Consider the following 22,649-nt stretch of genomic DNA (forward strand, 5'->3'; position numbering starts at 1 on the left):
AAAAGTCCTATATTCTTGCTCCCTGGTCAAGGAGTCCTCAGAGTAGGGTTTCAGAGGGTACCCCTCTTTTATTCCTGCCTCCTCACTTCCCACTTTGGTCTCTTCCAAATGTCCCTGCCGGTTAATTGTTCCTGCTCAGATAGGGCAAACAAAGAGTTATGTTTTCATGCCCCCTAGGTCAAGTTATCCTCAGAGTAGTGTCTGAGTTTGTACCCTCCTTTTATTCTTGTCCTCCCCCAATTCCCACTTTGATCTCTTCCAACAGTTCCTTCTGGTTAAGTGGACCTGCTCTGATAGGCCCCGACAAAGACTGATTTTCTTCCCCCAGGTCAATTTGTCCTCAGAGTTGGTTTTCAGTTTGTAGCCCCCCTTTCATTCCTGCCACCTCCACACACACACACACACACACACACACACACACACACACACACACTCACTTCCTGCTTTGGTCTCCTCCAAATGTTCCTGATGAGTTGGTTCTGCTCAGATAGGCACCACCAAGAGTCCTGTTTCCCTGCCCCCTATGTCAAATTGTCCTCAGAGTAGTGTCTCACTTGGTAGCACCCCTTTTATTCCTGCCCCTCCCCACTTCCCGCTTTGGTCTCTTGCAACTGTTCCTGCTGGTTAGTTGGTCCTGCTCAGATAGGCCCCAGCAAAGAGTCCTGTTGACTTGCCCCCAGGTCAAGCTGTTCCCAGAGTAGGGTCTCAGTTGTTAGCCCCCCTTTATTCCTACCCCACCCAATTCCCGCTTTGGTCTCTTCCAACTGTTCCTTTTGGTTAGATGGTCCGGCTCAGATAGCCCCCAAGAAAGAGTCCTATTTTCTTGCCCCAGGTCAAGGTGTCTTCAAAGTAGGGTTTCAGTGTTTAGTCCCCCTTTGTTCCCTTCCCCCTCTTCCCGCTGTGGTCTCCTCCAACTGTTCCTACTTCTTAGTTGGTCCTGCTCAGATAGACACGCACCAGTAGTCCTGGTTTCTTGCCACCGGGTCAAATTGTGTTCAGGATAGGGTCTCAGATGGTTGCCTTCCCTTTTATTCGTTTCCCCCACTTCCTGCATTGGTCTCTTCAAAATGTTAATGCTGGTTAGTTGCTCCGGCACAGATAGGCCCCAACAAAGAGTCCTTTTTTCTTGCCCCCAGGTTAAGTTCTACTCAGAGAATGGTTTCAGGTGGTTGCCCCCCTTTTATTCCTGCTGCCCCCCTCACAGTTCCTGCTTTGGTCTCTTCCTACTGGTCCTGCTGATTAGGTGTTCCTGCTCAGATAGGCCCCAACAAAGAGTCCTGTTCTCTTGCCCCCAGTTCAAGTTGCCCTCAGAGTAGTTTCTCAGTTGGTAGCCCCCCGTTTATTCCTACCCCCAACAAAGTTCCGCCTCGGTCTCTTCCACCTGCTCCTGCCGGCTAGTTGGTCCTCTTCAAATAGGCCACAACAATGAGTCCTTTTATCTTTCCCCCAGGTCAAGTTGTCCTCAGAGTAGGGTTCCAGTTGGTAGCCCCCGTTTTACTCCAGCCACCCCTCCCCAGCACACACTCCCATCTTTGGTCTCCACCAAATATTCCTGCTGGTTAGTTGGTCCTGCGCATTGAGGCCCGAGCAAAGAGTCCTGTTTTCTTGTCCTCTAGATCAAGTGGTCCTCAGAGTAGGATCCCAGTTGGTAGCCCCCCCCCACCCACTTTCTGCTTTGGTCTTTTCCAACTGTTCCATCTGGTTAGTTGGTCCTGCTCAGATAAGCCCCAAAACAAAGTCCTGTTTTCTTGCCCCCAAGTCACGTTGTCCTCAGAGTTGGTTTTCAGTTGTTAGCTCCCCTTTTATTCATGGTGGCCACACACTTCCCACTTTGGTCTCTTCCAACTGATCCTGCTGGTTAGTTGGTGCTGCTCACGTATGCCCTGATAACGCGTCCTGATTTCTTGCCCCTAGGTCACGTTGTCATCAGAGTAGGTCTCAGTTGGTAGCCCGCACGTTCCACACCTCCTCCTCAGGGGCACAGTTGTTCTCCAGGAGGACCACCCCCAAGACCAGCACCAGGAGGCTGGCCGTGGGTATGCCCTGCCTACTGCTTAGCATCCCATCACATATCAGGCCAAGGATGGTGACCAGGAAGAAGGAGTGGTCTCTGGGGTCCACTTCCTTCACGTCAACACCAAAGACTAGCTGCAGATACTCGCAGGCTTGGCGGAAGATCACGGAGACGTGGTCCTGGTCATCTTGGCTGACCGCCGCCAGCATCTCCGCCTGTGTGGTCGGTCGGCTGCTGAGTGCGATACCTGAGGAGCAGGAATGCCACCGGGTCAGCCAGCCTCAGGCTGAATGCGTCTGGGAGCGAGGGCTGGGCTCCTCCTGGGTCCCCTCTGCTGCTGGACCCCTCCTCATCGGGGCTGCTGGGGTCCTCATCGGACTGGCTCCACGGAGCACCTGCCATGTCAGCGGGGGAGGGGCAGGCACTCGGAAGGCTCAGACTGACTCTGTTGAGGGGCCCAGGCTCCCTCTGTCCTCCTTCTGCATCCTCGCCAAGAATGGCCACAGGACCCAGGCCCTGCCCTCTGCCCACTTGAGGTGTCCCAGCCGCCTCCCCCCGCCCACACACACACACACCCCGTGTCTGTGAGACTCCGCTGTGGAAGTCTGGCCCGACTTGTCCACCCAAATGCCCATCCTGCCCATGGCCCTTCACAGAAGGACGCGGGTGCCCAAACTCTGGCAGGTTCCTTCTGTGTGTCCTAGGGACCTGAGTCCTTCGGTCCTCCCCCCATGTCCCCACCTGGACTCCCTAGCCCGGCCCGTGCCCCTGCCCTTTCTGACCTGGGATCCTGTCCCTCACCCCAAGGTCCTCAGCTCCCTCAAACCCCCGAGGTACAGTTGAGTGGACGCAGCCTGCGGCTGCCCTCTCCAGAAACCCCGGGGCCTCAGCGGGGCCTGAGCGCCTCTACCCGGGGTGGGTGGGTGTAGTAGGCCCTACCGCTCTCCCTCAGGTCCAGACACCAGCTCCAGGAAGAGCCTGGGCCCGTCCCTCTGGGGCCCCGAGTCTACCACCCTTAGCCCCGCTGGGAGAAGGGCTCCGCCTGACCACCCTGCCGGGGTCTCTCGGGCTGCCGGCTGGACTGACCTGGATTCCGGGATGGGGGGCCGGCCGTGCTCCCTCACATGTCGACGTGCACGCCTTGCTGCCCGGCCGGGCCCCTTCTCTCTGCCGGCCCGAACCAGGCATCCCAGACCGAGGCCCCCACCTCTGTCACCATCCTTTCCGGGATCCTCACCTTGACTCTGACCGGCTCGGGCCGTGCCCCCGCCCTCTGCACAGCTGAGTCTGTGCGCCTCAGATCCAGGCTCTCACTCCCCGACTTCCTGGAGACAGAGGCAGGGAGCCCACCGCAGCCACTGTCCCCTCCCCGCTACATTGTGATCAGCTGCCCGGAAGGCATCGCACTGAACCGAGATCCCAGGCCAGCCTGGCTCGGGCAGGGCATCTCCACTGCAGGGCTCCCCCCCCGGAGCCCCACCGCCTCAGCCTTCTTTCATTTCTTCTGCTCCTCTTAGGGGACCTTTCCCTGCCTTCCCATGGGGACCGCAGCTGCTAGATAGTCACCTATGGGCGAGACGTGTCCTGCCTCTCCTAGTGTCCTCACTGCCAACACAGGGCCCTTCCGAGAGTGAGCAGAGCTCGGCGAATGTCCGGCCACAAATGTCCCAGTGAGCTGGGGACCTCTGCTCAGATCGAGTGTCTCCTCCTTTCTTGGAGACCCAACCAAAGGCAGGCACACATCTCTATGTCCCTTGTCCAGAATGACAGACGACAAGGGACGAGAAGCAAGAACGAACATCTTTTACTTCTCCATGTCCTGAAACCATCCGTTTACTGCCAAGGTCTTCACGTTTGCAAGACATCCCTGTCTGTGCCCAGCCCAGGCACCGCGATTCCCTTCTGGATCCCGAACGAGGACGGAAGGGTTCCCAGCTCGTTGCACCAAACGGCAAAACTCTGACTCTCGAACACCTGTGGCGTGGGTGCCACTCCCACGCTGAGCCCGAAGCTCACGAAACCTTCTATGACAAGGAACAACATCTGAAAACTTCCTCGAGGAAACAAAGATCGATTTCCGAGGCCACGTAGACAGAGAACAAGAACCCACCCAAACGTGCTCTTGGCCCCGCTTTCCCCCAAGCCGCCCTGGCCCTCCACTACTCACAACGCCCAGCGCCCGCTCTGCTCGCACTCGCAGGGGAGAAGTGGCCTGGCTTCGTGCCCCGCAGGAGAAGCTGCTCGACCCCAGGCGGGAACGGGCCCGGCTGCCCCTCGGGCTCAGGCCCGCTCTTCCTCATGGCTCACAGCCTCTTCGGACAGACACGGAGACCCCGGGCTGCCTGCTGTTGACCGCGAGGATGTGCTGCAGCACTTGCACGCCGCTGGTTTCTGCGTGGGCCCTGGGACCCCACAGGAACTCGTAGCGTGCGGGCTCGCTGCCGGGCACCTGCCGGTACTCCAGGTACCCTTCCTGCACCCAGACTTCGGTCAGCAGCTCCCTGGGCTCCCCATAGAATACGTGCTCCCTGCCGGCATACACCCCCATGACCCCCAGCGCTTCCCACACCGCCTCCTCAGGGGCACGGTCGTCCTCCAGGAGGATCACCCACAGGACCAGCACCAGGAGGCTGGTCTTGGGCATGCCGTCCCTACCACTCGGCGTCCCATCGCAGCTGAGGCCCAGGATGCTGACCAGGACGTAGGAGTGCTCGCGGGGGTCCACTTCCTTCACGTCGACTCCAAAGACCAGCTGCAGATACTCGCAGGCTCGGCGGAAGATCACGGGGAAGCGGTCCCGGTCATCTTGGCTGACCGCCGCCAGCATCTCCGCCCGTGTGGTCGGCTGCTTGGTGCGATACTTGAGGAGCAGAAGCAGCACCAGGCCGGCCACCTTCACGCGGAGCGCATCTGGGAGCGAGGCCTGGGCCCCTGCCGGGGCCCCCCAGGTGCTCGACCCCTCCTCATCGGGGCTGCTGGAGCCCTGGTGGGACTGGCTCCCCGGAGCGCCTGCCATGGCACTGGGGGAGGGGCAGGTGCTCCGAGGGCTCTGGGGAGGACTCGGGGACCGGGCAGCAGCAGATCCCTCCTCCAGGGGGACCAGAATGAGGACAGAGCAGGAGGAGGACAGGGAGGAAGAGGAGGAGGAGGAGGAGGAGGAGGGAGATGGGCCCCCCTCCTCCTCCTCCTCTGCTTTCTCCTCCTCCAACTCCACCTCCTCCCCTAACTCCACCTCCTCCCCTAACTCCACCTCCTCCTCCAACTCCTCTTCCTCCGACTCCACGTCCTCCACCTCAACCTCCACCTCCAACTCCTCCTCCTCCAACTCCTCTTCCTCCGACTCTACCTCCTCCACCTCCAACTCCACCTCCAACTCCTCCTCCTCCAACTCCTCTTCCTCCGACTCCACGTCCTCCACCTCCATCTCCACCTCCAACTCCTCCTCCTCCAACTCCTCTTCCTCCGACTCCACGTCCTCCACCTCCAACTCCACCTCCAACTCCTCCTCCTCCAACTCCTCTTCCTCCGACTCCACGTCCTCCACCTCAACCTCCACCTCCAACTCCACCTCCTCCACCTCCACCACCTCCACCTCCACCACCTCCACCTCCTCGTCCTCCGCCTCCCACAGCGGTACATCCCATGGCAGCGGGGCCTGTCTGGGCTCCTCCTCGGCCTTGCAGAGCTCACTCATCTGACACAGGGGCATGATGGTCGCCAGACCCTGAAGACAGAAGAGGGGTGGCTCCTCAGGGGGAGGCCCAGCCCACAGAGCCCGAGCTCCCAGGCCTGAGAGCGGGGCCGCGTGGGGGTTGGGGGCCGACGGGTCCCCTCTGGGGTGGGATGGGCGAGCCCCCGGCCCCACGCGCGGAGCACGCACCTCGCCTGGACAACCGACTGGCACGCGGCCGCGCCTCCTCTGCTCTGTGACCTCGGGACTCCTGCCTCAGACCAAGGCCTCAACTCCAGAGCTCTCCGAGCCCCTGGAAGACGGAGGGAGGGAGGGAGGGAGGGAGGGACGGAGGGAGCGAGGGAGGGAGGGGGCGCCTCAGGGTCTCAGGGTGGGGACAGACCGCGTGCACCGCCCCGGGCCCCCACCCCCCACTGCGGCCAGGAGATTCTGGCCAGGACTCTGGCCGCCACCCCACCCCGGGAGCCCCCACCCCATCCAGCCTGGACCTGCCCCTTCTGGGCCTCCGCTGACAGCCAGAGCGGACCCGAGCGGCAGGGCAGGCCTCCTGGGCCCTACGTGGGTGTCCTGGGCTGGGAGGCAGCGCCTCCTCTCTCCCCTGCACCCCGGCCAGGGCCCGGGATCCTGCCTCGGCTGACCGGGGTCCAGCCCCGCACACCCAGGCCCTCCCCTCGCCCGGCCCCACCGCGGGGGCGGCTTTCCGACGGCGGCCCCGGGGCTGGGGTCCAAGGGGCCTCCGGCCGTCCTCCCGCAGGGCTCTCCCGGGGAGCCCCGGGCCCGCTGCCTCCCACCAGAGCCCTCCCGGCCCGGCGAGGTCCGGGCCAAGGCGGCTGGCGTCGCACGAGGCGACCAAGTCCGGGGAGGCCCGGGGCCGATGGCAGGGGCTCACATGGGTTCCTTGGGGTCCCTCAGCCCTGTCCTCTCGTCCCCATCCGGACTCCCTGGGCGGCCTGGGCCTCGGGCTCTGCCGCCTGACGCCGGCTCCTCGCGCGCAACCAGCTCTCAGTCGGGCTGGGACCCAGAGCCCGAGGCCGCCCACGCCTCACGCCCTGGTCACAGTCGTCGTGGTCGCGCCACCCTGCGGCCTCCACCGCCGCCCCCACCGCCGGACTCATTCCCCTCTGGGTCCCGGCTCCCTCGCTCCTCCCTCTGGGCCTCACCTCGAAGCCCACGAGGCTCGGCGCCCTTCCCGCGCCTGAAGGGATGCCTGACGGGATTCCAGGCGCGGCCGGAAGACGCCGACGACGCCGAGGCCCCCTCGCCCCGCCCCGCCCCACCCCGCCCCGCCAGTCTCCTGAGACCCGGATGCGGAAGTCCAGACACCCCGCGGGCCCTTATTCCCACTAGGGGCTTCCCTAGGCTGCCGCTAGGGGTCGCCTTCCGGGCCGGGGCCACCGTTCTGGGGGTCGGAGTCCCTCCCTTGGTGTTCCCTCCGTGGCCTCCTGCACCCCGGGGATGGCCTGGGCGCGTGGCCGCTGACGAAGGGAACTCGTGCCCCTCAGATCGGGGTCCGAAGGTCTCTGGGACGCACCGCCCAGGCTCAGTGACGGGGCGCCCGCCACCTCTGGCCACCCGATGCAGGGGCTCCCCGGGCCTGCGGCACGGACTGACTTCGTAGCTCTGGGCTGGGGTGGACCTGGTCTCCTGACAGCACCTGGGCCCTCCTCCCCTCTGCCCGCCGGAGCGGCTGCTCCCGACCGACCGACAGCGGGTCCTCGGTTCTCCCCAGCTCACCCATCCGACCCCCACTCCCGGTCCGGGTGATCCGAGACCCGGATGCCCAAGTCCAGCCTCGCCCAGTGTCCCCATCCCTCCCGGGGGCCTGCGTGGACTGACTCTGTTGTGGGGTCCTGGCTCCTTTGCCTGCAGATCCCTCTGCTCCTCATTAGGAATCGCCCCAGGACACGGGCCCTGCCCTCTTCAGAACTGAGGTGTCCCAGTGCTCCCCCCGCCCCCTGCGCCTCCTCCGGTGTCTCTGAGACCCGGCTGCGGAAGTCTGGCCCGACTCTCCTCCGCGAGTCCCCATGCCTCCCAAGGGCCCTTCTCAGAAGGCGTGAGGTCTTGAACTTTGGGACGTCCCCTCTGCCCTGGGGACCTGAGTCACTCAGTCCTCCCTCTGACCCCCACCTGGACACCGTGGCCCCGTCCTGCGTCCCTGCCCTTTCCTGACCTAGGATCCTGTCCCTCACCCCAAGGTCCTCAGCTTCCTCAGATCCCCGAGGCACAGTTGAGTGGACGGGGCCTGCGGCCACCCTCTACAGGTAGCCCGGCACCGCGGCCCAGGCTGATCTCCTCTCCCCGGGGCGGGATGGGCCCTGCGGATCTCCATGAAGTCCCGACACCTGCTGCAGAAGAGCCTGGGCCCGTCCCCGCTATTATTCCTGCCACCCCGCCACACACACTTCCGACTTTTCTCTCTTCCAACCGTTCCTGCTGGTTACTTGGTCCTGCTCAGATAGGCCTGAACAAAGCCTCCTGTTTTCTTGCTCCTAGGACAAGTTGTCCTCAGAGGAGTGTCTCAGTTGGTAGCCCCCCTTCTATTCCTCCCCCCTCTCTTCTTGCTTTGGTCTCTTCTAGCTGTTCTTGCTGGTTGGTTGGTTCTGCTCCGACAGGGCCCCAACAAAGTGTTCTATTTTCTTGACCCCATGTCAAGTTGTCCTCAGAGTATTGTTGCAGTTGGTAGCCCCCCCCCCCCCGTTTATTCCTGTCCCACCGCCCCCCCCCACACACACACACAGTTCTTGCTTTGGTCTCTTCCAACTGTAATCACTGGTTTGTTGGTCATGCTCAGATATGTCACAACAAAGAGTTCTGTTGCCTTGTCCCCAACACAAGTTGTCCTCAGAGTAGGGACTCAGTTGGCAGCCCCCCTTTTACTCCTGCTCCCTCCCACTTACCGGTTTGGTCTCTTCCAACGATTCCTGATGTGTAGTTGGTCCTGCTCAACAGGCCCCTATAAAGAGTCCTGTTTTCTTGCCCCCTGGGTCAAGTTGTGTTCCGAGTAGGGTCTCAGTTACTAGGCCCCTTTCATTCCTACTCACCACACTTCCTGCTTTGGTCTCTTCCAACTCTTCCTGCTGGTTAGATGGTCCTACTCATACTGGCTCCAAAAGAGTCTTAATTTACTTGCCTGCTTTGTCATGTTGTTCTCAGAGTATGGTCTCAGCCGGTAGCCCCCCTTTTATTCCTGCCCCCCAATTCCTGCTTTGGCCTCTTCCAACTGTTCCCACTGGTTAGTTGGTCCTACTCAGATTGGCCCCCAAAGAGTCCCATTATCTTGCCGCCAGGTTAAGTTGTCCTCAGAATTGGGTCCCATTTGGCAGCCCCCCTCTTATCCCCCCCCCATTCCCGCTTGGCTCTCTTCCAAAGGCTCCTGCTGGTTATTTGCTCCTGCTCAGATAGGACCGAACAGTCTTGTTTTCTTACCATCTAGATCAAGTTGTCCCCAGAGTAGGGTCTTACTTGGTAGCCCCCCCTTTATTTTCCTGCCCTCCCACACTGTCTACTTTGGTCTCTTCCAACGGTTCCTGCTTGTTACTTGGTCCTGCTCAGATAGGGCCCAACAAAGAGTCCTATTTTCTTTCCCCCAGGTCAAGTGGTCATCAGAGTAGGGAGTCAGTTGGGGCCCCCCTCTTTTATTCCTATTGCCCACCCCACACTTCCTGCTTCGGTCTTTTCAACCTGTTCCTGCTGGTTAATTGGTCCTGCTCAGATAGGCCCCAACTACGAGTCCTATTTTTATTCCACTAGGTCAAGTTGACCTCAGAGTAGGATTTCAGGTGGTAGCCTAACCCCTTTTATTCCTGCCTCCCCCTTCCTGCTTTGGTCTCTTCCAACTGTTCCTATAGGTTAGTTTGTCCTGCTTGTATATGTCTCAACAAAGAATCCTATTTTCCTGCCCCTAGGACAAGTTGTCCTCATAGTTGTGTTTAATTTGGCACCCCCCTTTTGTACCTGCTGACCACCCCCCCCACACACACACACACACACACTTCCTGGTTTGGTCTCTTTCAACCACTCCTGCTGGTTAGTTGGTCCTGTTCAGATAAGGCCCAACAAATATTCCTGTTTCCTTGGCCCAGGTCAAGTTGTCCTCAGAGTTGGGTTTAAGTTTGTAGCCCCCCTTTTATTGCTTCCCCCCCTCCACACTTCTCACTTTGGTCTCTTTCATCTCTTCCTGCTGGTTAGTTGGCCCTGCTCAGATAGGCTGCACCATGATTCCTGTTTTCTTTCCCCTTAGGTCAAGTTGTCTCCAGAGTGGGGTCTTAGTTGGTAGCCCCCTTTTATTCCTGATCCACCCAGTTCCTGCTTTGGTATCGTCCAAGTGTTCCTGCTGGTTAATTGTTCCTTCTCAAGTAGGCTGCAAGAAAGAGTCCTAATTTCATGCCCCTAGGTCACGTTGTTCTCAGCGTCTGGTTTAATTTGGTAGTCCCCTTTATATTCCTGCCACTCCTCCAAACACACTTCCTGATTTGGTCTCTTCCAACTGTTCCTGCTGGTTAGTTGGTCCAGCTCACATAGGCACGAACCAAGAGTTCTGTTTTCTTGCCCCCGAGGTCACGTTGTCCTCAGAGTAGGGTGTGTGTTGGTTGCCTCCCTTTTTTCCTGCCCCCCCCCCACTTCCTGCTTTGGTCCATTCCAACTGCTCTATTGGTTACTTGGTCCTGCTCACATGGGCCACAAAAGGGAGTCCTGTTTTCTTGCCCCCAGGTCAAGTCATCCTCAGATTAGGGTCTCAGTTGGTAGCCCCCGTTTATACCTGCCCTGGCAAACTTCTTGCTTTGGTCTCTTCAACTACTCCTGGTGGCTAGTTGGTCCTGGTCAGATAGGCCCCAACAAAGAGCCCTGTTTACTTGCCCCAGTTCAAGTTGTCCTCAGAGTAGGGTCTTAGTTGGTAGCCCCCCTTTTACTCATGCCTCCCACACTTCCTGCTTTGGTGTCTTCCAGCTCTTCCTGCTGATTAGGTAGTACCGCTCAGATAGGCCAGAAGGAAGAGCCCTGGTTTCTTGCCCCCCAGGTCACGTTGGCCATAGAGTAGGATCTCAGTTGGTGTCCACTTTTATTCCTGCCTCCCCATTTCCTGCTTTGATCTCGTCCAACTGTTCCTGCTCGTCAGTTGGTCCGACTCAGATAGGCCCCAATAAGAGTCATGTTTTCTTGCCTCGTCTGTCAAGTTGTCCACAGGGTAGCATCTCAATTTGTAGCCCCCCATTTGTTCCTGCCCCCCCACCTTCCTGGTTTGGACCTTCCAAATTTTCCTGCTGGTTGGGTGGTCCTGCTCAGATAGGCCACAACAAAAAGTCTTATTTTCTTGCCACCAAGTCAACTTGTCCTCAGAGTAGGATTTCGGTTTGTAGTCCCCCTTTTATTCCCTCCCCACCCCACTTCCTGCTTTGCTCTCTTCCAACTGTTCCTGCTGGTTAGTTCGTCCTTATCAGATAGGTCCCAACAAAGAGCCCTGTTTTCTTGCCCCCTAGATCAAGTTGTCCTCAGAGTACGGTCTCAGTTACTAGCCCCCCCCTTTTATTCCTGCCCCCCACACTTCCTGCATTAGTCTCTTCCAAATGTTCCTGCTGGTTAGACATCAATCTCAGATAGGCCCCCCAAAAAATGTCCTGTTTTCTGGCCCCCAGAGTCAAGCTGTCCTCAGAGTACGGTCTCAGTTGGGAGCACCATTTTTATTGCTGCCCCCCCGACACTTCCCGCCTTGCACTGTTCCAACCCTTCCTGCTGGTTTAGTTGGTATTGCTCAGATAGGCCCCATCAAAGAAACCTATTTTCTGCCTCCTAGGTAAAGTTGTTTCCAGAGTAGGGTCTTAGTTGGTAGCACCCCTTTTATAGCCCCCCACCACCACTTCTCAATTTAGTCTCTTGCAACTGTTCCTTTATCCTGCTCAGATAGGCCCCAACAAAGAATCCTATTTTCATGCCCCTAGGTCAAGCTGTCCTCAAAGTAGGGTTTAATTGGTAGCCCCCTTTTTATTCCTGCCACTGCCCCCCCCCACACACACACAGTTCCTGCTTTGTTCTCTTCCAACTCTTACTACTGGTTAGTCGGTACTGCTCAGATAGGCCCCAAAATAATCGTGTCTCCTTGCCCCCAGGTCAAGTTGTTCTCAGAGTTGGGTATAAGGTGGTAGCCCCCGCTTTTATTCCTGTACCTCACACACTTCCCTTCGTGGCCTCTTCCAACTTCTCCTGTTAGTTAGTTGCTCCTGCTCAGATAGGCCCCAAGAAAAAGTCCTGTTTTCTTACCCCCAGATTAACTTGCCGTCAGAGTACTGTCTCCATTGGTAGCCCCCTTTTTATTCCTGTCCCACAACGCTTCTTGCTCTGGTCTCTTCCAACTGTTCCCGCTGGTGAGTGCGTCTTCTCAGATAGCCCCGAAGAAAGAGTCCCGTTTCTTGCCCCCAAGGTCAAGTTGTCCTCGGAGTAGGGTCTGACTTGGTTGCCCTGTTTTATGTCTGAACCCCCACACTTCTCGCTTTGGTCTCTTCCAACTCTTCCTGCTGATTAGTTGATCCTGCTCAGAGAGGCCCAGACCAAGTTTCCTGTTTTGTTGCCCCCTAGGTCCAGTTGTCCTCAGAGTAGGGTCTCAGTTGGTTGCCACCATTTTATTTCTTCCCCCCCAATTCCCACTTTGGCCTCTTCCAACTGTTCTTGTGAGTTAGTCGGTCCTGCTCAGATAGGCCCCCCAAAGAATCCTGATTTATTGCCCCCTAGGTCAAGTTGTCCTCAGAGTAGGATCTTAGTTGGTAGACCCCCTTTTATTCCTGCCCCCCACACACACACTTCCCACATCGGTGTGCTCCAACTGTACCCGCTGGTTGGTTGGTCCTGCTCAGATAGGCCCCACCAAGAGTCCTGTTTTCTTGATCCCTAATTCAAATTGTCCCCAGGGTAGTGTCTCAGTTTGAAGCCCCCCTTTTATTCCCTCCCCCACCACTTCCCGCTTTGATCCCTACCAACTACTCCTGCTGCTTAGTTGGTACTTCTCAGATAGGCCCCAGTAAAGAGTCCTATTTTCCTGCTCCAGGTCACATTGTCCTCAGAGTAGGGTCTCAGTCCGTAGGCCCCTTTTAAGCCAACACCCCTCTTTGGTCTCTTCCAAATTCTCCTGCTGGTTAGTTGGTCCTGGTCAGATAGGCCCTAACAAAGAGTCCTGTTCTCTTGTTCCAGGTTGTCCTCAGAGTAGGGTGTAAATTGGTAGCCCCACTTTTATTGCTGTCCCCCCATTTCCCACTGTGGTCTGCTCCAACTGTTCCTGCTGGTTTGTCGGTCCTGCTTGGTCCTCAACAAAGAGTCCTGTTCTTGCCCTCGAGGTCAAGTTTTCCCCAGAGTATGGTCTCAGTTGGTAGCCTCCCGTTTTATTCCTTCCTCCCCACACTTTCTGCTTGGGTCTCTAACAACTGTTCCTGCTGGTTAGCTGGTCCTGCTTAGATAGGCCCTGCAAAAGAGTCCTGTTTACTTGCCCCCAAGGTCATGTTGTCCTCAGAGTAGTGTGTCAGTTGGGAGCCCTCCTTTTATTAATGCCCCTCCCAACTGACACTTCCCACTTTGGTCTGTTCCAAGTGTTCCTGGAGGTAAGTTGTTCCCTTTCAGATAGGTCCCAACAAAGAGTCCTATTTTCTTGTCCCCAGGTCAAGGGGTCCTTAGAGTTGGATTTAAGTTGGTAGCCCCCCTTTTATTCCTGCACCCCACACACTTCCCTCCTTGGTCTCTTCCAACCTCTTCTGTTGGTTAGTTTGTCCTACTCATATAGGGCCCAACAAAGTGTCCTATTTTCTTGCCCCCTAGAAAATGTTGTCCCCAGAGTAGGGTCTCATTTGTAGCGTCCTTTTCATTCCTGCCCCCCTCCAATTCCTGCTTTGATCTCTTCCAACTGTTCCTGCTGGTTAGTTGGTCCTGCTCAGATAGGCCCAAAGAATAAGTCATGTTTTCTTGCCCCCAGGTAAATTGTCCTCAGAGTTGGGTTTAAGTTCGTAGCCCACCTTGTTTCCTGCACCCCACACGCTTCCCTCCTTGGTCTCGTCCAACCACTCCTGTTGGTAAGTTTGTCCTGCTCATATAGGGCCCAACAAAGAGTCCTATTTTCTCTCCCCTAGGTCATGTTGTCCCCAGAGTAGGTTCTCATTTGTAGCCTCCCTTTGTATTCCTGCTCCCCCCATTCCTGCTTTGTTCTCTCCCAACACTTCCTGCTGTTTAGTTGGTCCTGCTCAGATAGGCCCCAAGAATAAGTCATGTTTTCTTGCCCCAAAGTAAGTTGTCCTCAGAGTTGGGTTTAAGGTGGTAGCACCCCTTTTATTCATGCACCACACACAATTCCCTCCTTGGTTTCTTCCAAAATTCTCCTTGTGGTTACTTGGTCCTGCTCAGATACGCCCAAAGAAAGAGTCTTGTTTTCTTGCCCCCTAGGTCAGGTTTTCCCCAGAGTAGGGTCTTACTTTGGCGCCCCCCCCACCCCGCTTTACTCCTGCCCCCCCCCCCCCACTTCCTGCTTTGGTCTCTTCCAACTGTTCCGGGTGGATAGTTTGTCCTGCTTAGATAGGCCCCAACAAAAAGTGCTGTTTTCCTGCCCTCAAATCAAGTTGTCCTCAGAGTATGATTTCAGTTGGGAGTCCCCCTTTTACTACTGCCACCCCCCGACACACACGTCCTGATTTGGTGTCTTTCAACTGTTCCTACTCGTTAGATGTTCCTTCTCAGGCCCCAGCAATACTCCTGTTTTCTTGCCCCGAGTTCAAGTTGTCCTCAGAGTTGAGTTTCAGTTTGTATCCCCCCCCCCATTATTCCTGTTCCCCACATACTTCCCTTTGATCTGTTTCAACTGTTCCTGCTGGTTAGTTGGTCTTGCTCAGAGAGGCCCCACCAAGATTCCTGTTTTGTTTTGTTTTGTTTTGTTTTGCTCCCTAGGTCAAGTTGTCCCCAGGGTAGGGTCTCAGATAGTAGCCTCCCCTTTTATTCCTGCCCGCCCACACTTTTTGGTTTGGTCTCTTCCAACTGTTCCTGCTGGTTACTTGTTCTACCTAGATAGGCCTCAACAAAAAGTCCTATTTTCCTGCGGCCTAGATCAAGTTGTCACCAGAGGAGGGTCCTAGTTGGTAGCCTCCTCTTTGATTTCTGCCCCCCACCCACACACACACTTTCTGCTTGGGTCTCTTCCAAATGTTCCTGCTTGTTAGTTGGTCTTGCTCAGATAGGCCCCAACAAAAAATCCTGTTTTTTTTGCGCCCAGCACAAGTTGTCCTCTGAGTTGGGGCTCAGTCGGTAGTACCCCTTTTCTTCTAGCCCTCCACATACTTTCTGCTTTGGTCTCTTCCATCTGTTCCTGCTGGTTACTTGGTCCTGCTTATATGGCCCTCAACAAAGAGTCCTGTTTTCTTGCCTCCAGGTCAAGTTGTCCTCAGACTAGGGTTTCAGTTGGTACCCCCTTTTATTCCTGCTTCTCCCCACCCCAACACACACACTTCCTGCTTTCGACTCTTCCTACACTTCCTCCTGGTTAGTTGGTCCTGCTCAGATAGGCCCCAACAAAGAGTCATTTTCTTGCCACCAGCTCAGATTGTCCAGAGTTGGGTTTCAACTGTTAGCCCCACTTTTTTTCCTGACCCCAACACTCTTCCAGGTTTGGTCTCTTCCAACTGTTACTGCGTGTTAGTTGGTCCTGCTCACATAGGCCCCACCAAGAGTATTGTTTGTTTTAATGCTCCCTAGGTCAAGTTGTCTCCAGAGTAGGGTCTCAGTTGTTAGCCCCCCTTTATTCCTGTCCCCACCCAATTCCCGCTTTGGTCTCTTCCAACAGTTCCTGCTGCTTAGTTGGTCCTGCTCAGATAGGCCCCATCAAAGAGTCCTATTTTCTTGTCCCCTAAGTCAAGTTGTCCTCAGAGTCGGGTCTCAGTCATAGCCCCCATCTTATTCCCCCTTCCCCCAACACACACTTCCCACTTTGGTCTCTTCTAACTGTTCCTCCCAGTTAGATGTCCTGCTCAGATAGACCCCAACAAAGAGTCCTGTTTTCTTGCCCTAGGTTTTCTTGCGTGCCCCACACTTCTGTCTTTGGTCTCTTCCCACTCTTCTTCCTGGTTAGTTAGTCCTGCTCAGATTGTGTGCAACCAAGACTCCTGTTTTCTTGCCCCCTACATCAAGTTGTCCTCAGAGTGGTGTCTCACTTGGTAGCCCATCATTACTGCCCCCACCTTCACTTCCCTTTTGGGTCTTCCAATTACTCTTGCTGGTTAGTAGGTCCTGCTGTGAGAGACCCCAACAAAATGTCCTGTTATCTTGCCCCACGGTCAAGTTCCCTCAGCGCAGTGTTCCAGTTGGTAGCCCCCTTTTATTCCTGCCCCCCTCACTTCCCACTTTGTTTTCTTCCAACTGTTCCTGATGGTTAGTTGGTCCTGCTCAGATAGGCTCAAAGAATCTTGTCTTCTTGCCCCCAGGTCAAGTTTCCTCAGAGTAGGGTTTGGTTGGTAACCCTCCCATTTCTTCCTGCCACCTACCCCCCCCCCCGTTTCTTTCTTTGGTCTCTTCCAACTCCTCCTGCTGGTTAGTTGGGCCTGTTTTCAACAAAAAGTCCTGGTTTCTTGCCCCCGGGTCATGTTGTCCCCAGAGTAGGGCTGTGAGGGAGCACGGTGTGAGCATTCGTCTTGTTCCCCAACCTCAGTTTTACCCACAACACCTCAGACACAGCGTTACCCAACGCGCCGGTGTTAGGCGTGAACAGCCGCTTCCTCTGCTGTGCTTGAGAGTCTCTTGTTGTGCTTCTCCATGTTCCTCAGCTCATCCCTCTCCAGATCACAAGGGGATTGTCTTTAGTTTCCACTTGTTCCCTATAGAAAACCTTCTCATTGCCCAAGACCTGCTCACTTTGGGAGCACTTGAGTATGCCCTTTGCAGATCACCTCCTGCAGACACTTGGATTCAGGGTCCCTCAAGCCTACCTCTGAAGCCCTATTTCCTTTCTTCCATATGGTGGTTTCGCTTCCGCTCTCCCAGATTTCTGGCCTCCTGCTTGCAAATTGGATCTCCTTCGGTATTTCCCCCTTTAATTACTTGATTTGCAAGTTCAGAATATACTCCGTTCTGTTGACACAAAGCACTTCACAGGTCCACTGCCATGCCCACCCTGCTTCTCTTGTCCCGAGCCCACTCCCACCCCACCCCGTGTGTCCTCTCCTGCCATTACCTTGATAGGAGATACACTGAATAACATTCTTTACTGTGGGGCTACTTTTCATAGGGCCTGCTTTACACAGACTCACTCCCAGGGACCATTCCTACTTGTTTAGCTAGACGTGACTAGACGGAACCAATATGAAGTATCTGAAAATAGAGGAGAGTCTGGGTATGGGGTGGCACAAAACCCAAATGAAAGTCATCTTCGCCATAGGTGAGAGGATGGGACAGTGGATTTGGGGATACGTGTTCTCTAGGCGTCTGGACAACTTTGTTCTTAATCTTCACTCTGGATAGGAGGAAAGGGCCCTGCCTGCGAGGATCTTAGCTCCTTGTGCCAGCTCCACCACTGAGGAGCATCATTGGCCCTCTCTGAGAGTCCATACTTTGTGTCTAAAAGGGGAACACCAAGAGGGTCTGAGAGAGGGTCTCCCAAGGTGCCTTTCAGTCCAATGGCTGGAACCCTCGATGGAGCCCCAGGTCTAGAGTCAGGCTTGATCCGTGGGCTGTGTGCTTCTAGACAGGTCTACCAAGCGTTCATTCCAGACGTCAGCGTGTCTTGTATGGCCGTGCCCTGAGAGGATAAGGATTTAAATGGGAGGCAAAAGTAAAACAAAGCCACCATTTCAAAATCATTGGTGCTTTCTCAGGAGGGGGCTCCTAGCATCTCTTCTTCCACAGCATCTCGGCTTCCTTTAGTTGCACACATAAGGATTTTCCCTTCAGTGAGCTCTTTAAGGAGTGGAAGCGGTATTTCACTGTGGCCCTTGAGAGCCCCTGAGCTCTGTTGGTTACTGACAGGGACAGGACCTATTGGTGGGAGGGATGTGGGAGAGAAGAAGATTCATGAAGACACAGTGTGGCACTCTACAGAGAGCAGGCAGAGATTTGATTGGATTTAGGCACTGTTAGGTCCGAAGTCTTCCGTAGGACTGTTGCCTTATGTTCTTTGTTTCAAGAGTCCCCGAATCTCTACTGGGGTTAACAGTCTAGGGCAGGAGGCTCAGCTCGTCCCCTGAAGAAGAAATAGCCACTGTGCCATCTTCAGTCTACATGAAGAAGGGCATGATGGAAATCCCAGTCTCTCTTGGCTAAATCTTCTCAGTCCCAGCATTACAACCCTGGGACCCATGACCACCGCTCAGACGAGTCTGTCTCAGGTAGCTTCCGTGCTCGGGACCCTCTGGGAGAAATGACTGGCCCTCAGGGCTTCAACGGCCCCGGAGACGACCCAGACGTGTCGCCGCCTTACAGGGACCAAACCCCAGGCCGGGCGACTCCAGCAGAGCACAGTTGACCAGGCCAGGAGGACAGCCATGCTGAAGGGAAAGCAATTTCAATCTTGACTCTCCGCGGCTCCCACACAGCCTGGTGCCCACTGGGAGGGCGCCGAGCTCCAGGTTACAGGGCCCGAGGCCCGGCATCTCCACCGGGCAAGCCTGGCTCTGTGGCCTTGCCCTCGGCCGCCCCCACCCCCACCCCCTGGACTCCATCCTTTAACATCCCCCTGTCCCCCCCCCACCGTTGCTCCCAGTGTCCCGGGAGCCACCCCCTTCCTGGTCCCCATTCCCCGAAGGCACCACCCTTCCCCTGCTGTTGGGTCACCTCACACCCCGAGGGTCTATCTCAGCCACGGCCCAGAAGGAGCGCATCCGTTGTGGACACAAATCCTCGCCACATCCCAGGCCTGCCTTCTCCAGCCCTGCTGGCCACTGCATTCACCTCACCCTCGCCTGCAACCACCAGCCCTCCAGCCCTCCAGCCCTCCAGCCGCTTTTTCTGACCCCCCTGCCGGGCACCGGCCCCTGGCCCGGCCCGCCGCTCGTCTGGCCAGCACTGTTGTCTGACACACCTGGAGCCCGTGTCAGGGTCAGACCCCGTGCTACCCTCTCCTGTGGTCTGGCTTCGAGGTCGCTGTCTCCGGGAGTCCTAACTCCTGGCCCGGTCCCCCTCACGATTCCCTTCCCGGGGCTCCTGCATCCGGCCCAGCTCCCACGTGGAGTCCCAGTTGGGTGCTCCGTCTCCCCTTCCAGACTAAGGAAGTCCTTGGGGACAGTGGAGACCACGATGTGAACCCGGTCCCAGGGTGTACATTTTGGAAGGAAGAAAGTTGTGTGTGACCCACCAGGAGCTGGGCGGGGTTTAGCATCTTTGACGTTACAGCTCTGCAAGGTAACAGGACAGCAGGAGCAGGCACGGAGGGCCCCGCATCACAGCGGCTGTGCTGAGTGCTCCACGGGGTCTGGGCCATTTCCTCTGGGCCCCGGTCCCCTGGGAAGGTGTCAGAAAAGGCCCAACCTAGGCCGTGGAAGGTGGAGTCAGGGGCCCAGGTTCCACCTGACCAAGTAGAGCCCTGAAGCCACGAAGCCTCCCGTGTACTGCAGAGACCAGCAGCAAAGGAGCCTTTCCTATCTGGTGGCGTTACATTCTGTAGTCGCCCAAGGCTCGGGGACACTGGGAAGGTTGCAAATGGCACGGGGCCATTGGGTGCTTTCTCGAGGAACCATGTGCAAGTGTTGTTAATAGCCGGTTTCCCTCCCATGCTGTAGACAGGGAGACCCGGGTCCTCGGGCTTTCCATCAGCGTTTCTTTTCTGCAGTATCAGACGTGTCTCCTTCGGAGATGTTCTCCCATCGGGAACTGTGTCATTAGAGTCACTCTCCATCAGTGTCTCTCTCTGTTGTGAACTCTGAATCTTGGTAGCAGAAGGCGTCTCCTGGTGCTTTTTGCCTACTGGAGGCCCTGGGGAAAGGAGGACCACGTGGGAGAAAGAGGCAGCCCGCAGAGCCTTTTAGAGACTGGAAAAGCAGGGTTCAGGTCGTGTTCTACAAATGGGCCAAACGGGTCCTGCGCACAGGGGCCCCCGAGGCGGTGGACTTCTTCATGGCAGGCTGCTGCACCCTGTTGGCCTAAACACCCGCCAGCACCCGACTCACATTTTCCCTCACGTTTGTGATTGTTTCCAACGTAGCCCCAAGCAGCCGAGTTTGGGCCGTTTGGAGCCTGCGTGCTTGGCGTGCCTCGCCAAACCTCACCCTGCATCTGCGGAGAATACACAAGATAGAGCCTTATGCTTCTAAGACCCCGGGCCAGGGCCCTGAGCTGCTGAGTTGAGCCCCCTCCCTGAGGGAGGCCTCCCCCAGGGGCCCCTTCCCTTGCCTTCATCCCTTAGCCCATGGGGCTGCGGTAACACAACGCCGCACACCGAGCGGCTTATGAAGAAGGGACATTTATTCCTCATGGCGCTGAAGGCTGGAAGTGCAAGGTGCCGGCAAGGTGCCCGCGCACGGTGCAGCGAGGGCCTTCCTCCTGGGTCACAGCCGCCATCTTCTCGCTGTGTCCTTTCATGGTGGCAGGGACTGGGGAACTCCCTGCAGCCTCTTTCCCAAGGTGCTCCTCCCACCCATGAGGGTTCCACCTTCATGACTTAAGCACCTCCCAAAGGCCCCACCTCCAAATGCCATCATTCTTTGGCACTTAGGATTTCAACAGATGTATTGGGGGGGTGGGGGGGGAGGACACAAACATTCAGACCATAGCACTCCCGTTCTGCATAGGCTCCCTGCCCATAAGCCCCTGGATGGTCTCATGCTGTGAGGGACTCCTGGGTAATGGGGCTGTTCAGGCGTCACCCAGGAGAGCTTGTGTGCTGCTGTGTCTCCTGGTCACGTCTTCTTCCCGGAGGAGCCCCCGATCCCCGGAACCCCCTACAGTTTGCTAAGGAGCCCTGGGGAAATCACAGGTCTGACCCTTAGAGGATGACGACTATCTGGCCCAAGGTGCAGGTTTTGCAGCGGTCACGTGGCGAGACTCTAAGGACGGCGAGGCCGGAAAGGCTTAGGAAAGCATCTGCTTGCCATGGGGACTTGGGCAGCTGCTGTCTGGCCTGGCCGGGTCTTGGCTTTCCTGCGGGAAGCTGCTGCGGAAGCGCCACCGACTTTGTTAGACCCGAACCACAAAGCCTAACTGCCTGGCTTTAATGCCGAGCCAAACCTGAACATGGCCCCCGTGGGTGGGCCTTTTCAGCCTCAGCAGGTGCTGTGCTGGACCGAGAGCAGGCAAAGCCCGACCGCCAGGTCTTGGGCTCTGGGCGTGTTGTAGATTTGGGACACCCCTCCGTGGGGTCCAAGTCTGTCAAAATATCCTGGGTGCCGCCCCGCACCATCTGGGTCCCTTCCAGATGTGCGCAAGGAAGCACTCGCTCTCCCAGGAGACCAAGAGAAACGGAGCCGCCCAGGGGCATTTCTGACACAGATGAGGGAGTGTGTTCCGAGCTTGGGATGCCCGCTGAAGCTGCAGGTCCCGGGAAGGCCAACCGCAGGGACCCTGAGGCCTCCGTGCACTCAGGGCAGATCCGACTCGGAACCCCTCGAGGGGGCGGCCCTCTGCTCTCTGCCCGGCCTGGTTACCTGCGGTCTGCAACAAGCACTGGCCGCCTGTTCCCTCGCCTTCCTCCTGCAGCACCCACCAGGCCGTGTGCGTGTTCCCTCAGCTTTCCCAGGAAGGCAAGGCTCTTTTGTCCACCCCTCACCGGGTAAGCCATCAGGATGAAAAGGGTCACGTGCCCCCATTTCAAACACTGCTGAAAATTCAGGCTGTCACCCTGACTAGCCCCTGACCGTGACGAGTCTTCCTGGTTCACTTCTACGACAACGTTGCTCTGCCAAGATGCTTCAGTCCCTCTTGGGTAGGACCCCTCCAGACAAAAGGGTCTGGGGGAGAAGAGGGGCCGACGGAAACGACATAGTCTGATTACTGAAAGGACACAGTGATTCTGCGACTGTGGAGCAAAAGCCAGCCCTAGGCTTGGGGACCTGCCGGGCACGGACAGGGCTTTGTGATCTTGGTGTTCCAGAACTGCTCCTGGAAGCTTAGCCCTCCTCCTGAGGGAAGCCGGAGGCGCTGCCCTCCTAAGCTGCCACGACGCTGGTGATGCAAACTGACTGCCGGGCCTGGAGGCAGCCTGACAGCACTGTCACACAGCCAGGGGCGGGCCCGGCGGGGTGGCCCAGAGTTCATCCTGCTTCTGCCACTCTCCACCCAGAGACAGCATCGCAGTCCACAGGGCCGGCGCTCGGGCCTACAAGGTTGCCCACCCCTACTCCCGCCAGTCCCACACCCCGGGCCGTCACCCCTGCTTGCGACCGAGAGGCTCTAAATCAGAGGTTCCCACCACCCCGTCCTCAGGTTCCGTGAATTGGCTAGAGTGGCTCACGGAACTCAGGCAAACAAGCTACCCGGTAGCTCACCTCTCGATTGTGAAAGGATGGAGCTCAGGAAGAGCCAGACACAAGAGCTGCCTGCGTATGTGGGCAGAGGGGCGAGGCTGCCGTACCATCAGAGTGCGGCCCTCCCCCACACACCTGCAAGTTCAAACACCTGAAACCTCCCTCAACGCCTCCCTTCGGGGTTTTCTGGAGGCTTCCTCACTCACTCTGCAGCCCCTCGGCCCTCCCTGGCAGCGGAGGGAGGAGGAATGAAAGCGCCCATCCTCTAAGCACATGGTCCACTCACCTGGCAATCAGGCCCCGTGCTTGGGAGATGCCCGGACTCACCTCATTGACATAACAAGACACCTTCATCTTTTAGGGATTCCTTCCTCAAGCTTTGGGATTAGAAGCATTTGGGGAGGTCTGAGACAGACCCTGGAACAAGACCAGCTATGTATTTTGGTTTACTTTTTTATTATGTTTTTAATGTTTATTTATTCATTTCTGAGACACAAAAAGAGAACACTCACTCCCCCACAAAGGAGGAGGGGCAGAGAGA

At 56.9% G+C, this 22,649-nt stretch overlaps 2 protein-coding genes and 1 long non-coding RNA gene across 3 annotated transcripts; all 3 read right to left on the minus strand.

Annotated features, from left to right (window-relative positions):
• Window positions 1–744: 744 nt before the first annotated feature.
• LOC131501894 (melanoma-associated antigen 9-like) lies at window positions 745–2,346 on the minus strand. The gene has a single exon (XM_058712366.1). The coding sequence runs from the start codon at window positions 2,221–2,223 to the stop codon at window positions 1,939–1,941; it is 285 nt and encodes a 94-aa protein (XP_058568349.1). The 5' UTR covers window positions 2,224–2,346; the 3' UTR covers window positions 745–1,938.
• A 1,455-nt stretch (window positions 2,347–3,801) lies between these two features.
• Window positions 3,802–5,438, minus strand: LOC131502163 (melanoma-associated antigen 9-like). The gene is given in 3 exon segments (XM_058712744.1): window positions 3,802–4,351; window positions 4,353–5,247; window positions 5,389–5,438. Coding segments are annotated over 3 exon segments (1,002 nt in total). The 3' UTR covers window positions 3,802–4,294.
• A 192-nt stretch (window positions 5,439–5,630) lies between these two features.
• LOC131501895 (uncharacterized) lies at window positions 5,631–6,846 on the minus strand. Its single transcript, XR_009256919.1, has 3 exons — window positions 6,595–6,846; window positions 5,895–5,997; window positions 5,631–5,738 (listed from the first exon to the last, which is right to left on the minus strand). It is a non-coding gene; the product is annotated as an uncharacterized LOC131501895 (long non-coding RNA).
• Window positions 6,847–22,649: the final 15,803 nt, after the last annotated feature.

This window comes from Neofelis nebulosa, chromosome X, assembly GCF_028018385.1.
Source record: "Neofelis nebulosa isolate mNeoNeb1 chromosome X, mNeoNeb1.pri, whole genome shotgun sequence".
In the NCBI taxonomy this organism is placed as follows: Eukaryota; Metazoa; Chordata; class Mammalia; order Carnivora; family Felidae; genus Neofelis; species Neofelis nebulosa.

Bases quoted from the DNA above. Each gene is read 5' to 3' on its own strand.
- LOC131501894 (XM_058712366.1), bottom strand. From the start codon at position 2,223: ATGCTGGCGGCGGTCAGCCAAGATGACCAGGACCACGTCTCCGTGATC.